Source organism: Amphiura filiformis, chromosome 9, assembly GCF_039555335.1.
Source record: "Amphiura filiformis chromosome 9, Afil_fr2py, whole genome shotgun sequence".
Classification (NCBI taxonomy): Eukaryota; Metazoa; Echinodermata; class Ophiuroidea; order Amphilepidida; family Amphiuridae; genus Amphiura; species Amphiura filiformis.
The window spans coordinates 35,319,312-35,336,855 of NC_092636.1; the positions used below are offsets into that span (position 1 = coordinate 35,319,312).

General features: G+C 36.9%; 1 protein-coding gene across 1 annotated transcript in view; it reads right to left on the minus strand.

Annotated features, from left to right (window-relative positions):
• The window catches only part of LOC140160057 (IgGFc-binding protein-like), a 37,163-nt gene extending 21,586 nt beyond the window's left edge, over window positions 1-15,577 (minus strand). The window contains exons 1-5 of the mRNA XM_072183327.1: window positions 15,349-15,577; window positions 14,405-14,604; window positions 13,267-13,453; window positions 12,496-12,609; window positions 11,522-11,742 (exon numbers count right to left, since the gene is read on the minus strand). Of these exons, the coding sequence (XP_072039428.1) occupies window positions 11,522-11,742; window positions 12,496-12,609; window positions 13,267-13,453; window positions 14,405-14,604; window positions 15,349-15,577 (951 nt within the window). The remainder of the gene's footprint in view (window positions 1-11,521; window positions 11,743-12,495; window positions 12,610-13,266; window positions 13,454-14,404; window positions 14,605-15,348) is intronic.
• Between the last annotated feature and the right edge of the window lie 1,967 nt (window positions 15,578-17,544).

Below are 17,544 nucleotides of genomic sequence, written 5' to 3' on the forward strand. Positions count from 1 at the left end.
AAAATAATAAGACATATATTTAGATAAAATGTACATTTTCTTTGGCAGGAATGATATTTTCTTTTGTAAAAGCACACACAATTAATTAAAGTTAGAGTTGACAATATGTATACAATTCCTTTCGGTATCCTAAAATGGTCTTATGAATGAAACAAATAAAACACTTGATAACATAGATAGGGTTCATTAAATGTTTCACTTCATGATCTACAGCCTCATCTCCCACTCTTTTGCAAATTTGGATCGTTTAACAATATCTATCACAAATCTGAAAACTTTCCACCTAATGTATAGGGGAATCATGCTTTAATATGCATAAAAAGTAAAAGAAAGTAATCAATGGCATTTCATATGTTAAAAATTCTTGAATACAAGTAACACAATTATTTTCACATTGAAATCCTTATTTACAGGTAAAGTAGCCATGTTTTTGTGATAAAGTTGCCAAATTCAACAGCTTGCACATCAAAGTTGCCTAATTCAGCAAATTATGAGTTATCCGCAATGTGGAAACTTTTTTAGAAATTGCCCAAATATAGGGAATAAATACCGTTGTCATTCCGCATCGTCATTCCGCTACTCTTGTTTGAGCTATTAATTAAAGGCAATTTCCCAGATTTGATGTCATCATTTTGAAGCTAGTTTCAAGTGTGCAGAAAAATAATATTTGCATGAAAATAGGACTTATAGTTTTCTTGCTATCCTAAAATATGATAGTTTGTGTTGCAGAATGACAATAAATAACTGCATACATTAATTAATCACCGAGGTTAACGAGATTTACAAGCTGTTTAGTTATTTGTTAAAAAAAAATTACAAACTTTTCTCTTGAGCATGATATGTACTTTGTACTTGACATTCATTAAATCATAATACCTTTGTGTCTGAAAGATACTTAAAATAAATAAAAAACTCATTTTTGCACATTTTACTAGTCCCGAATATGCAAATTTATGCTAATTAGTTTACATGTAAAAAAATGAAATATCACAAAATAAAATAACAATTCCTGAACTTTTGACCCTTGGCTACAATATGAGCATATAATTAAACTTTGGATTTAAATTTAAATTTGTTGCTATTTGGTTGACACTTGCTTGAAATTACCCATAATATATACATATTTTTCTATTCTACAATGTTTAACCATGAATTTTATTTTGTGATATTTCATTTTTTTACATGTAAACTAATTATCATACTGCTAATATAAACAATATGAACTGCTTACAAAAGTATCGATCTGATACATTTGGAAAAAATATTTCCCTCTTTGCCCGGTTTTGCCATTTGAGAGAGGGCCTTGACCCAACAACAATATTAATGGAAATGTTTCATAACAATTTGATGTATGGTTGAATTATTTTAATTGGAACTGTTAATCTAAAACATGAACACTGATCTTTGCAGCTGAACGATCGACCACCAAAGGCTCCATCTGACCTTGATAGCTCAAAACAATTTGTTTTACTTAACATATTCTATTCTACTAGGTACATTAAACGAATGCTGGACACCACGCCCCCCTGCCATCTCTCCCCCTAAATTTGATATGCTACAGATAAAAGTAGTGTTGTAGGTCTCAAAGACCAAGTTTTAGTCAAGTCTCGAGAACTTTTTGTGGAAGTCTTGGTCTCGGAATCTAAGATCTCAGACCCTAAGTAGATAAGATTCCAAAACAAATTTTGCTCAACATTTTTTTACTTATTGATGTTGACTAGGCCGTAATTGGAAGTTTCATATAAAAATCAGGGTTCAGACTAAAGAGAAACCAAACTAAGTCTATACTTCATTTAACGCCCGAGTAAGCATGAACGAATACAAAAGAGAGCAAAATTTCATATCGAATATTTCGTATTGAACTAGGGGGCGAGATGGCAAGGAGCGAAGTGTCCTGTTACCCATTAAACACTATCAGACTAGTACTACTATCCATAATATAAAGAACATATAACTGCTCTCAAAAAGTATTGATACAATTGGAAAACAATATTTTTTGTGAGGTCTTAATTTTACCGTACAGGGCATACTGTTATTACTGTATAAGTCGAAATTTTAGCGAGAAGATAATAAGACGATTTGTGGATTTGGTCAAATCCGTGAAAATCTAATTTCGCGTTTTCTACATCAACATTTCACAACTCTATGGCAAAAGGTATGTTTTGCAAGTTTTTACTTTTTGGATTTTTATTATGCACATTCGAGAAAATAAAACCCTCGCTAAGATTTCTACATTAATTGATCAAGAAAGCACTGTGACAGCCAAAAACTGAAGCACCAACATATTTACAAAGACATTACTGGCAAACTAATATATCTCCAGAGATCAACTATTTTCAAGACTTTGGATACATGTAGACTGGTGATCAGAAGGTTTTTGGCAGCCTATAGGCCATACTGTAATAAAACTGCTTATTGTAAAAGCAGACTATATTGAATTAAGCATGCAAATACTTTCTCTGTGATGATAGAAGTTATTATAGGGAGAAATTGTGCTGTTGACACTGCAAATTATGAGCGTTTACTTTGGGACAAACTAAAAGTAAACTCAAAAGTAAACCCAATACTAAACACTTATGTGAGCCCAACACAAGCTCAGTTTTCACTCACTTGGAGTGTGCTTTGAGGTCAATTGGGTGCAAAATGCATGAAACGTTTAGTTTTGTGTTTACTTTGTGTTTAGAATTGCGTTTACTTTTGAGTTTACTTTTAAAATGTCCAAAAGTAAACGCTCATAATTTGCAGTGTGAGTTTTAAACATATAACTGCTCTCAAAAAGTATTGATACAATTGGAAAACAATATTTTTTGTGAGGTCTTAATTTTACCGTACAGGGCATACTGTTATTACTGTATAAGTCGAAATTTTAGCGAGAAGATAATAAGACGATTTGTGGATTTGGTCAAATCCGTGAAAATCTAATTTCGCGTTTTCTACATCAACATTTCACAACTCTATGGCAAAAGGTATGTTTTGCAAGTTTTTACTTTTTGGATTTTTATTATGCACATTCGAGAAAATAAAACCCTCGCTAAGATTTCTACATTAATTGATCAAGAAAGCACTGTGACAGCCAAAAACTGAAGCACCAACATATTTACAAAGACATTACTGGCAAACTAATATATCTCCAGAGATCAACTATTTTCAAGACTTTCTCTGTGATGATAGAAGTTATTATAGGGAGAAATTGTGCTGTTGACACTGCAAATTATGAGCGTTTACTTTGGGACAAACTAAAAGTAAACTCAAAAGTAAACCCAATACTAAACACTTATGTGAGCCCAACACAAGCTCAGTTTTCCAACCAGCTTCTAATCATGGCTGTCCCATTATATCACAGATGGTGGAAACATTTGTGATAATATTCACTCACTTGGAGTGTGCTTTGAGGTCAATTGGGTGCAAAATGCATGAAACGTTTAGTTTTGTGTTTACTTTGTGTTTAGAATTGAGTTTACTTTTGAGTTTACTTTTAAAATGTCCAAAAGTAAACGCTCATAATTTGCAGTGTGAGTTGTAAAATAGATTCAAAAACCCTCGAAGCCAAAATGGATTTGGTCTTGATTTATTGCAAGTTTCAAAATACATCTTTCTTATAGTCTAGGGATTTTCACTTCTGAATATTTTTGAATTTCAACGGAATTATACAACAAATATGCAAACATGAATTTATGGGCTGCTCAAATTCTTTTGATCGCCAGTGTAAAATTTATGTTTGATTGAAATTTAAGCAAGGTATGGAATGTAGTCTCGGATGTCATAGTTGAAGCTGCTGCTACCTGGATCGACCTGCAAAGGAAGAAAGTATCCTACATTAAACGCAGTAAAGAGGCAAAATTTCCAGTTAAAATTTCCTCGATCCAGACCGACCGGAGGTATCTTTACAAAACCCAAAAATACCCTATATATTTTGGGCTGGACTGACGACAGAATCTTCGGCAACACTTACGAGATCTACTTACTGTCTCGTAGTTGTGAATTAATTAACATATAAAATGTATCCAAGTCGATCATATCAGGTAAAATATAACTTGTAATTCAAGTTGGCCTATAAAATATATTAACAGGTCTATAATTTGCTTTGCAATATCTTCGTCACTTTATTTATTGCATAAACTTCGATTTCTTGGCAAAATATGATTCACGGACCGAGGGCAAAAAAAACCGCACATACCCGCCCCGGAAATTGAGGAAAATAAATAAACCGGACCGAGTCCGGGGCGCCCCGCTCGTCTTTAATTCATTGTGACCTGAGGAATGCATCTGTATAGGTTAAAACAATATTCAAACAACTTTGTATTTTGAACCCTGTATAGTGTATCCCTGGACAACCACATACTTTGACCTAGAGCTAGAGGTCAATAGGGGTCAAATATAATTTGGGTGCATCCCAATCTTAAAAGACCCATTTAAATTGTGAAATTCTTTTATGAACAAATGCACAGAGGTTATTGATCTAAGAACTTAAAGGTGTATGTTCCGATCACATATGGATTCTTTCATCGACGTGGACTTTTTGATACGAGATGAAAGCCCCTATTTTTCTCATTATGCCTGTGAAATTTTACAGCCGACAGATGTTACTTGTAAAAGTTACAAGTTTAAAACGTAGCTATAGTTCGGTAACACCATAATTACCATACATGCATTTTCGCCACGTTTTCACTTGTAACTTTTTAAATACAAATCTTTTAGATCTAATATTTACCAGGTGTAATGAGACAAACAGGGGCTTTCTTCTGATATCAAAATTTCGAATCCAATAAGCATTTAAACAACAATATCGGAACAAAAACACTTATTTCCTGTGTGAACAGATTTGTTGTGAACACTGCACTGTAAAAAAAAATGCTGCATATTTTCAGATCAAACTTTGGAATTGGACTGTGCTAACGATGCCCTTGCATCTAGAATAGAAAACTTAATAAATTATATCGGACCCAAAATAGGATCAACCACCTTTAACAGCCTTACTTTTAAAAAGAAAAGAAACAACGGGCAACCAATACTTACAGTTAACACTGGTCCCAACTTTAAATCATGTGTTAAAGTCAACTGCTTTCTCTTTACGGTAGATTTGGTTGAACCTATGAAAAAATGGGAAGCATGGCTACATCAAAATCAAAATATACATATATCAGGGGATATTTTTGCCATCAATTTTGGTAGTCATAGAGCTTTCCTATGGAAATCAGGCTCTAGTTGACCCCTGATAACCCCTACCTGACCTTTGACCTCATCATTGTATTACGTTTGGGTCATAGGTTTCTGACCAAACTTGGTAGTCAGAATTTCCTAAGCAACTTGGCCTCTAGTTGATCCACAATGACCCATATCTGACCTTTGACCTCGGCAATGTCTTTTGTTTGGGTCAGAGATTCTTCTGACCAAATTTGGTGTTAATAGAGCACACCTACACTATTTGACCCCTGGTGACCCTTGCCTGACCTTTGACCACCTTAATTTATTATGTTTGAGTCGGAGGTTCTTCTGACCAAATTTGGTAGTCGTAGGGCATTCCTAAGCAATTTGAAACTCTAGGTGACCATTGACCTATGGGGTCGCTTCGAAAACCTAATCATAAACTTCAGGCCCTTGTCCCCTACCACCATGCCAAATATCAACTCTGTACGCCTTAGCATGGCAAAACCCATAGTCGGACAGACACACATGTATACAGACACACACGACTCTACGGGAGGACCGGGTTCGAGCCGTGTGTATTTTTAAGGTCTTTGTTAATTTATATGCGCCAGTTTGTCCGAGTCTTTATATAAAAATCTAATATAGATAGATATGGTCCCTATTTGTGAAGCATCATAACAAATAAATTTGACAAGTCAAATTACTACATTTATGAGCCATAACATGACCGTGACTTGTGTTACACTAACAAATCCAGGGGTTTGTAATGTTATCAGCCCCACACTTTCAATGTTTGTAATTTATAGTCACTTACTCAAGCCTGTTTTCTTGAGAGATACAGTGGATGTTGAGGGAGCATCATCACCAACTTGGCCACAACTGATCTCATTCATTTCAAAAGCTTCGGTATGTCCTTTTTGAACCAGTTCTTGAACATCACAAGCAAAAGTGACCGCAGGCTGAGGCATGTTCGATTTCAATATAATTAGAAGTGGAGCATCAATGGACAACTCCTGCAGCACTTCGTCATCATCCACATCAGTTCCATCTTGCTGCCTAAGACACAAGAAGTCCTCTCTCCTTTTATCAATTTTTTCCAAGGCTGAAAGAGCAAATCAAGAAAATCAGATTAACATTTTTAAATTTTTATACATTGAAAATGTGTGAAATTTAACATTAATATTTAACCCTTCCTCGTTCGAGCTGTGGCAGCTTTTACTGTTTACCACGAAATTACTACATTATAGCTGCTGTATGTAAAATTGCTGGATTTTGCATTCCAAATTTAGTGTAATATGTAATTCAAATGTTTTTTATTTTTTTGTTAGATTTTATTCAAGAGGATTTGCAACAACAAAATTTGATGAAATAAATCAATTTGATCATGAAAACACAATATTATGCCATATTTAGTCGTTTTTATAAACATATATAAACCTGCTGGTTCATGCAATAAATACACTTTCCAGCTAAAATTTGTAACATGTAGACCGATTTATGAGAGTTGTGTGTATTTGTGGGAGTTTTATTTAGCTGCCATCACAACATACGGTTTTATTTCAGTACACAAACTGAAAGTGGGGTGTCAAAATGAGACAAATTTTGCGATTGGGGCTTAAAAGTATCTTCACAGCAATTTTGGCAGCAATTAGTTTTAGCAGGGTCAATAAACTTTACCTGGCCAAAATTGGCCTCCTCTTGTACGTCCCTTCTTCTCTTCACTTCTCAAAATGGCGACAGTTGGGTTTTTTAGGGTTAAAAATATGTAAAATCTTAAATTTATTTCCCAAAATTTACGACAGGATTGAATGAATGAATCAAATAATATCACAGTGTACTAACCCAAAGAAGATATTAACAACTTCCCACAATGCATTGCGCGAATGCCAGCCAACTGTATCCTTTTAACACACGATGCATTTGGCGAGCTCTTAAGTTTTAGAAATAAGAAATAGGATCACTGATAACTAATTTATTCATTGATGTAAACTAGAACCTAAGAGCTCCAATGATGTACGCGCTATGAAGCCATGATTGTGTGCATCTGTCTATGGGAAACTAGACAAATTATAGACCAGAATTAAGGCATTAAAAAAAAATGCAATGCATTGTGGTGGTGTCTTTAAAATCTTCTTAGGTACTAACCTTTCTTTATTAAATCTTCCAAAGAGGAAGCCTTGACATTTTTTTTTTGACATCCTGCCCATGCCACACTTTCCACACCCGACCACGTGGTTCAGTATCCATATATTAATGAAGTGCCATACATGTGGTAAGAAATCCTGTAAATAACAGAAGGGTAACACATTATGCTCACAACAAGTGGCTAAAATTAAAAATAAAATTGAAATGAAGGTGGTTAAAAAAATAAACACCAGTTCACACGACTTTGCCATCAGTAGTTTGAATTTGAGAGATTTCCAAAAACAAGCGCCCTAAATTTTCATCAAAATCTTATTTTATGAATTGAATGCTTTCCCACTCAGTATTTAAACCACCATGTACAATTGCTAAGCCTAATTCTGTACCAGAGTATGTTTGTGTCATAATAAACCGTGCGACAACGCTTTATTCACAGTAGTGGTGTCAATGGTGAACATGTACTGGCATGGCATATTAATTTATTAAACCAACTTAATGAGACCCTATTTCTTACTAATTCCTGGTTCCAAGGATTTTTTTTTATGTGGCGTTTTGAAGCCTTTAAATGAGGCCATATTATTTTAACTTGAACATGAACTGCACAAATCTTGGGATTTTTGACCTGGTGATTGAGAAGTATTTTTTGTTAATAAAAAGTATAAAAGGTATACATGTAAAATGATATTCTGAAATAGTTAATTGAAATACTTTTAATACTTTTGGTTTTGTTGGGGAAATCTTTGGAGTCACACTGTACATTGTTGTTTTATTTATAATTTATTTGGATTCTCTATATCTGACGATTGCCATGAGTGGTATGAACTATATATAGTGCCTAGTATTAAAGGCTAAGAGGTTTATCACATCTTCCCTGCCGCATAGCTTAAAAATTGCTGTTTTTCCGGTTTTTTTTTTTTGTGGGGGGACATTTTTCAAATTTGTTCTTGTTTTTTTACAAATTAAAAGAAACACCCAAAGACGGGAAAAACACGTAAAAAACCCCCACCGCATTCGCTAAGCCCAAAATGTAAAAATAAATAAACTTAGGGTGTTGAGCTTGAGGAAGCGGAGACAAAGAATTTTGTTTAGCCTAATGGAATAAAATAATCAAACCAGCTAAGATCTTGTTTATTTATTTATTGTTAACCAAGTTCAGGAAAAATCCATCAATTTGACCTTGAACACATTTTTTTCTTCATTTTTCACATGTATTTTCTTATATTCAGTTGGGTGGGACTTTTTTTGTTTTTACCTTATCAGTGAGCAAAGTGGTTTTTTTTCCTGAGTAGGCCTAGTGGGAAAAGTTTTTTTCTTCAAAACTTCCTAGCCCCCCCTGAGAATCAAATGTTGCGCCCTAAATTCACTGGATCTAGCCAAACTCTGCTGCAGGCCTACATTTAGCTGCCCTAGCCTATTGATATGAATCTCCACAAGCTTGTATAAATAATACTTTTTCCCTGGGAGGCGGGTACTCAGATTTGGTTTGGACCAAATTTTTAATGCTGTTTTCAGAAAATTGGACCCATGTTTAGGATTTTTTTGTAAAGTGGGACCCATGTTTAGGGATTTTTTGAACAAAAGTATTCACCCAATATAGCGGCACATCCCAGATACCTTTTTTGGCGTAGTACCCCCCCTTCCGGGACTTTTTTCACTACTACTACATATGTAATTTGTACGGTCCAGGACGCTAGTTTATCAGCCCGGGCGGGGGGGGGGGCACTCAGATATGAAAGTGACGTAGAGCCTACAGGCTCCTGATCAGCCACTTGGAACCAAGGGTTTTTCAGTGACGGATTGCCTTAAACAGGGGGTCTTTCAGTGACAAACTGCCTAAATAGAGGGGGGTGGTTCTTTCGGTGACAGCCTTCAAAAATGTGGGTCTTTTTTCACAAAATTTTCGCAATTTTGCAAAAATAATCAAAATGTCACCGAAAATTTCATGAAATTTTGAACAAAATTAAAAAAATTAATACCGCCAGTTTCAGCAAAATTTGAAAACTATTGTTTCTCCAAACGTTTTTGAGACAATCACGCAGCACCTTTCGAAATGAAAGCGTATCGCGCTCGCGTAATTTCTTACACCGTTTGCTATGGACGGGTGAACAACGCGCTGTCCGCTATGCCACGCACAACATTTTACGCGTCTCAAAAACCTTTGCAGGAACAATAGGGGTCTTTTGGGGTGAGAAAAAGTGAAAAAAATAGTGATGTATTTTAAAATCAGGATCTGAAATGGCTTTTCAAGTTCAAAAACAGCCATTTGAAGAAAGAAAAACAACAACAAGCGAATGAACACACAATACGTCACATACAAACTTCAAATAGCTTCAGTTCATTGCCGAGCAAAGACTGGACTGAACAATTCGGAAGATTGTTTAAATCTTTCTTTTTCTACCTTGTTGTTGTCACGATCGTTGCACTCAGTCACCGTGGCGTGCGTAGTGCAACGACAGAAGAAAACTTTATTAAAATCATGAAATACTACACAGGTCGAGCTTTATTTGTTATAAGTTTCCTCAGTAGTCAGCTACATGATACAAAACATAGATTAGATACATTTCGAGAACAAACATACCTTGGAATGGCGCAAATTCTTTCTGATTTCACCACGAATTTTCTCTACTTTCCCGGTGTAGCAGACGGCAAAGTACAGTAGCGATAGCGAAATGCCACTGCGCAGAGCTCGAAGCATAAACTTGGCCAGATTTACGTTTTGGTCCCCGGTTTTTATAGTTTACGGAAAAAATCGTATTGAAACATAGATGTCTGTAATTGGGTCCACGCACGGGACCATCGAAATCTGTCCAAGTTTCGTCTTGCGGCCTGCGGCAGACGACGTCTTCCTCTTTCCAATCATCTATAAATTATATAGAAACACCGCCTCTGAGAGTTTCTACACATTTTATGAATGAACAGAACTTGCTCCTCCCATTTTCAACGAACTCGTTTCGGTACTGTCCGAAGCAGTGAATCGGACCTACTTTTTTCGCCGATTGAGTGATCGGCCGCTCTTGTAGCATTTCCCTGAAGCCGAGATGGATTGACAGTATCAGGGGTTGCCTACTTTGATAAGAAAGGGCTTACACTTTTACTACGTCATCAAGGTTTGATGTTCAGTACTATGAAATCCAAATGACAGATTGAAAAAAATCGCCGATTTTGAATATAAATTCCACTACTTTGGATTATTCAAGTGAGTATATTTCAAACTGATATATCACGCATATTTATATATTAAAAGGACAAGTTCATTGAGTAAATAAAAGAATAAAGCGAACTTTTTCGCAAGTTTCCATCTTCACGAATCACGGCACTATTTTCAGCAGCACATTGCCTACATAGAATGGTGTATGGTCGTCGGTCGCGACGTTAAAAAAAAATCATTTATACCACAGCAACGAAATTTTTTGCCGATTTACGAGTCTCTGCCGAAGTACCCGACAAGTTCCCGGGCCCCACCCCGGCTCCTCCGACTCCACGATTTAGTACTGCGAAATCTTCCCGGCTAGAAGGGCGGAAATTGCTGACGAAGTTCCCGCCATGTCCCGGCTAGATCCCCGTAGTGCCCCGGGTACCCAGGAGCCGGGACTGCAATTGACGAATGCATAATAATAATCCTTCTATTAGGGATTCAATCATGTTTCACTGTATGTTGTTCATCACCGTTTAACAATGATGCGTCTGCATCGTCTGCGTGGTTTACTACGGGAGGAGCAAAGTAAACCATGTAGACACGCTGGACACGGGTTGTTAAACAGTGATGACCAACATTGAAACCTGATTGAATCCCTTTCAAAAACGAAAACAAGTTAAAGATCTTTGTATAATTCACATGATTATTTCATGAGGAATGTCAGTTAATCATTGCCACTCAGCCTTGTAAAAAGATTGATTATTTCTCTGTTGATATTAGCAATAAAACTACAGAATATAAAACAGCAATGTTTAGCCGCTACCTCCAAAATACTGAATTCAACATGTAAACGTGTATACGCACACATGTTCCAGGCATGACAAAATTTATGTGCTCATGTGTAACTCATATGCGTGCTTGTGTTCGCATATACTCTACTGGACTGTGAATTCATTTCAGATTAACAACACTTGGCTCCTGTACAAAGGTATAGGACGAGTTGTTGAATAGAAGATTTCTCTGCTAGGCTAATGCAATTTTACATAAAGGATAAAGCAAACATTGACCTTATTAAAAGTAAAATAACAAACATACATATCCAAGCAGACTGATATACAACTCCTTCGTAGTTGTTGCCCAAGGATTAAATGGATATGGTTGGTTTTGTTGCACTATTCTGAATGCTGCCACACCATCACCATCTTGTATATGACAGGTTTCTGCCAGCACATACTGACAATGTCCCATGTAATCATAGGAATAACCATCAAATGTGGTGTAATGAGGATCACCATGGGCACTGCATTTTGTCTGACCTGAACAGGGAAAAATGAGTAGAATATTAACAATGAAGGAGAACAAATGATCAGAAGGTCAACTTCCAGTGAAATTACCCAGTTTGCTGCTACCATCAAACCCAACATCAGCATTAAGTCCAGTGGGTGGTGGTCACTGGACACCAACACTCCATAATCTAAATCACAAGAACTTTGTTACAGATTCTACTTTTCTTGATATAAACATGGAAAAGGTAAGGAAGGGAAACAAATAATGTAATTGGGGAGCATCAAAAACAGGAGTGTATACGCCCATTGCATGTAGAAGTATGTTTGGCATAACTTCAGAATACACTCTGCACCATGTTTTTGGATTAGGTTTAGTGTTTAGTTTAAGGGTTTAGGACTGGGTTAGAGTGTGTAGGGCATGTGTATATAATTATTCCACATGTTTAACAGAAGGGATACTAATTTTAACAAAAGCTTTATGGAGAAATTTACCAATTAGATGCATCATGAATGAGGCACATTCACAAGCAAAAGTCAATGATATTTGGTATCTTAAAAAGTGTACCCCATTTAAAGGAACTTGCACATGTGATGTATACTATCTCCCTCCCCCTCTCGATGTAATTAGCAAACATGGTAATGTGCATGATTGAAGAGATTAATTGAAAAAAATATAACAACAATAAAGGCCCTCTACATGTAGTATCCTTCACATTATAAGTTTCTTGGCTAATCACTACACAAACTCTAAAGAATCTCTAAACAAAGGAGGATCAAACTCACCTATATTACAAAGTTCTCCTGTCCACCCAACAGGACACACACATTTATATTCACCACCAGCCAGAGGTATACAGTCACCTCGTACACATGGATTTGACTGGGCACATGGTTCAGCTTTGGAAAAAAAGATAAAATATTTCGTGATTTATCATTGATCATTCTTCGGTTTATAGCATTTTAATTAACAATTATCTTATGATTCAAAGTTTGATCCAAAATCAAATGTGTAGTTTGAATGAAAAGCTAACATATTGATAGAAGATCCTCTTTTTTCATTCAATCATTCACACACTCCCTTGCTGGCTCTCTTCATCCCCAACCTTCTCTTTCTCTTTCTGCCTGTTTTGTAAGATTTAAATTACATGTAAAATGAAACACACATATCATGGCCACAATTTACAATACAATAACAACTTTATAAACTTTGTTTCCCATAACCTTTTTACCTCATCATATGAATCATAAATCCAATTTAAATTTAAGAAAATATTTTAATATCTTGAACCTAAATTTTAACAAGATTTACCAAATACTTATTAAAAAAGAGTTTTAAAGAGATTTGTCATGTGAGATTACAATAAGGAGCGTCCAATACGCGGATTTAGGGTTTCTCTACCAGAAGTCAATTTGTGCCAAAATTCCTTCCCACAATGCAACAAGCGTTTTGCACAACAATAGATACAGTTCAGAGGTTAATCGATATTCTTTGTTATGCAATACGCATACATGACTTCCAGTAGAGAAATCCTAAATCCGCGTATTAATACTTACGTAAACAACCACTTTGACCAACATATCCGTCTCCATAGAAACCATCCATACACATACAATCATAAATGCCTGCATCATATATACATTCTGCATTATTATGACATGTGATTGCATCACAATCTATGCTGTTACCATGGTTACATATACAACGATGACTGCAATCTCTGGTAACAAACTCATCTCCAGGCTAAATGTAAATCACAAATACATATTGAGCACTATTAATATTAAACTACTTATAGTGTGTCTTATCTCAAATTATGAGTAATGCCATATGTTGGATTTCGCAGTGGCGGATTCAAATCAGTGCATTTACATGGTTACATTGTCAGGGTAGGGACAAATCGCCCTTCTACGCGTGTGTATATGCCTTGTGAGATTATGTTAGTGTGCGCGATTCAAACCTGCCACTGCAAAATCTAACATGGCGGTATTCTTAACTTGAGACGAGACAGAATATTGTAAGAAATTTTGACATCGTAGGTAAGGTTTTATTTCAAACTGTAATAGTGACCCGCAGATCAAATTAAACACACCTAAACAGAAACAATGCAGTTTGAAGGCAGCAGCTTAATCAACGCCAATATTGCAACATCGAAACAAACAACTATACAAACATCCACCCCACCATACCCCACCCCCGTAGGCAATGAGGATAAAGTGCCTTGCCCAAGGACACAACACGTTGACACAGGTGGGGTTCGAACTCGCAACCTATGGATTATGAGCCGAGCGCCTTATCCATTCGGCCACACATGCTTCTCGAAGCACATGGTCTCAGAATCACAAATACAGTACACACACTAGTACTGGATTGGTACTACACAGGTACTCTAGAGTAGCCACAAAGTAGCTGGGAAGTAGGATACCCCTGGGATCAACAGCAACAGAAACCTGGTAGTGTACCTTAATCCCTTTATGATCACCATCGGGTTGTCATTTGGGGTCAGTGGTGTAACCAGGACTTTTTCAAAGTGTGGGTCAAGGGGGGAAAACTTTGCAGAAAATGGTCAAAAGGGGCTAAAAATTACAAAAAAGGCCTTCCACAGGGGGCAAGAGGGGGGAGCAAGACTACTCCCCCTTTGGCTACGCTACAAGTTGGGGTGGGTGTGTGTGTGTATGAGAAAATGCAAATTACCATGAAATAGCGGTCATCACTGTAGCAGCCACACTCCTCCAATTGGACACATCTTGTATCACTCAACACCCAGCCTTCATCACATTCACATCCTCCTACACAAGGCTGTAGGCAGTCATTGGGTCCATCTAGGTCTGCACATGTTGCGGGGCATGCCGTCATACAGGGATTATAATGAGAGCCTTCTGGACATTCCATCGCTATGATGTCACAAAGTACAAAGAAACAGTTCAAAATTAAAAGAACCATGTCAGTGATTAAGATTTCATTATGCATTCACTTTTTAAGGCCTACTTTTTTACTTGTCCAAATATTAAGAGCCATCTGAAATAGCTCAGCTTAAAATGAAGTCTATCTATGGAAATATCTTGATAAATTAATCAAATTCAGTATCCTGAACTAAGGTAGGCACTCAAAATAATTTCGTTTTATTTTATGGATTTTGTCTGCTGCTTGGTAGGCTCTCTGAGTATTGAATATATCAAAATAGGATAATGTTTTCTCATCTGGTATAATTCCTGAGAGAGCTCTTTGCTTCTTCTAAATCAATATATTATTGAAAAATAACACTTTGATGTTTTGCAAAAGTTCATTCTACAAATCATATATTTTGAAAACTTGCTTGATTTATTGGTCATTTTGAGTTATGTACATTTTACAAAAGCCCTCTTTACAACATAACTCAAGAACCACAGGACTACATAAGTATATCTGTGATATTTGAATTCTTCTACACACTTGCTATAAAATGATCAATGCAATTTTGCCAAAGCTCACTACCATTCGCAAGATGCTGTGAACTACCAAATCGCAACAGTTTAAAATAGTTGCCAACCTTAAGCTGTAGTTCTCACAAATAAGAAGAAGCAAGTAAATTCAGAAGATGGAATAATTTGAAAGTTTGCACTGCAACATTTACTCCTTATTCATGATGATATACTTACGACAGAACTGCCTGGTTCTCCACAAACCAATATCTACCAAGTTGGCTCTACACTGATCAGCATATACACTGATATCTGGACACAGAGGTGACTCATCTGGTAGTGTAGCACACAGATCATACACACAGTCTGAGAAATATGGCTGTGGGTCTACTGTCTCATGGCAATCCGCAAATGGACCTAGGGTAACAAATAACTGCACTGTAAGATTTGAGTAAGTAATTGACATCATAAGTATTAGCAGTAGATAGTATGTGACTCATGATTTTACATAATTTTCTAACCAGTTTGGCATCAGTGTTGGGTATTAGTCGAGAAATTGATGACACCTACATCCTTTATGAAACCACGCCCAAGTATTAACATAAGTTTTTTAGAGCAACTGGTACCCTATCAATTACGTGTGTTCATGTTTCAGCCAATCGCAAGCTCAGATCGTGAGGGCTTGTGGGTCCTCACCCCCCCATTTTTACATCAGATTCATGTTGAACTCGGAGAGCAGGCAACCGCCAAAAAGTAGGGAATTCTCATGCCTGATTGTTCTATGGGAAATTTCCTATGGGGGACAAGCAAAATCTTATTTAAATCATGATTAGTTTTAAATGATGTTATATTGAATACACTCTGTTGAATTGGGTACATACCTTGAGGTCCATCCGAGGCTATGGCTACATCAGACGAGGGTCTCTCACATACAGTCACCGACACATGATCAGTGCACGCATTATCATTCCAAAGTCCACCATTATTAGCATCTATTTCAAGACAATCTTCATTGTTGCTAGGAGCATTGTTATTGGGTTCATTGGTGCTCTGTCTCCAGTCTGAAAACAAAAGCAACATATTTTTGTCACCAACTGATAGAATAAGATATTTAAAATCGGTCTTCAACCACCTTGTATCTTACTTCTGACTTTTTTTTTGCACACTGTTTTTTAAAATGATGTCCCTTTCCCATTTATGATTCCTTTTCAAAGTTTATATCCTTACTTCGTCTTTGAAAATATTCCATAACTTTCCAGTGACTTTTGAATTTTGTAATTTTCATGGCCAAAATCAAAATCCATGAATTTTTCGTATTAAATATTTACCAATTCTAAATTACGCAAGTTTTCTACACAGTGGGATCCTTTATGTATGCAGTGCAATGTATTTTGCACTTTCAAATTAGCATTGCAACATCTGGCGCATGTGCGCATACCCCCACACTCAAACACAAGCCATTATAATTACTCCAATATCCACTGACGACAGGACCTCCTGCTTGCTCTTGATCTTGGTTTACCACATACTGCTGTGTTCCTGAGCGTTCCCACATGCCTTCATAAATATACTATCCCCACACCTATACACACACATCCCACCATTACACACAAATCCATTATACTTACTCCAAAATCCACTGACAACAGGATCTCCTGCCGACCCTTGATCTTCATTGACCACATACCGATGTGTTCCTGAGCATTCCCATGTGCCTTCATAGATACACCACCCCATGCACCCCCATAATCATGCATCCCACCATGACACACAAATCCATTATACTTACTCCAAAATCCACTGACAACAGGATCTCCTGCCGACCCTTGATCTTCATTGACCACATACTGCTGTGTTGCTGAGCATTCCCATGTGCCTTCATAGATACACCACCCCACCCCCATAATCATGCATCCCACCATGACACACAAATCCATTATACTTACTCCAAAATCCACTGACAACAGGATCTCCTGCCGACCCTTGATCTTGATTGACCACATACTGCTGTGTTGCTGAGCATTCCCATGTGCCTTCATAGATACACCACCCCACCCCCATAATCATGCATCCCACCATGACACACAAATCCATTATACTTACTCCAAAATCCACTGACAACAGGATCTCCTGCCGACCCTTGATCTTGATTGACCGCATACCGCTGTGTTCCTGAGCATTCCTATGTGCCTTCATTGATACACCACCCCACCCCCATAATCATGCATCCCACCATGACACACAAATCCATTATACTTACTCCAAAATCCACTGACAACAGGATCTCCTGCCGACCCTTGATCTTCATTGACCACATACTGCTGTGTTGCTGAGCATTCCCATGTGCCTTCATAGATACACCACCCCACCCCCATAATCATGCATCCCACCATGACACACAAATCCATTATACTTACTCCAAAATCCACTGAC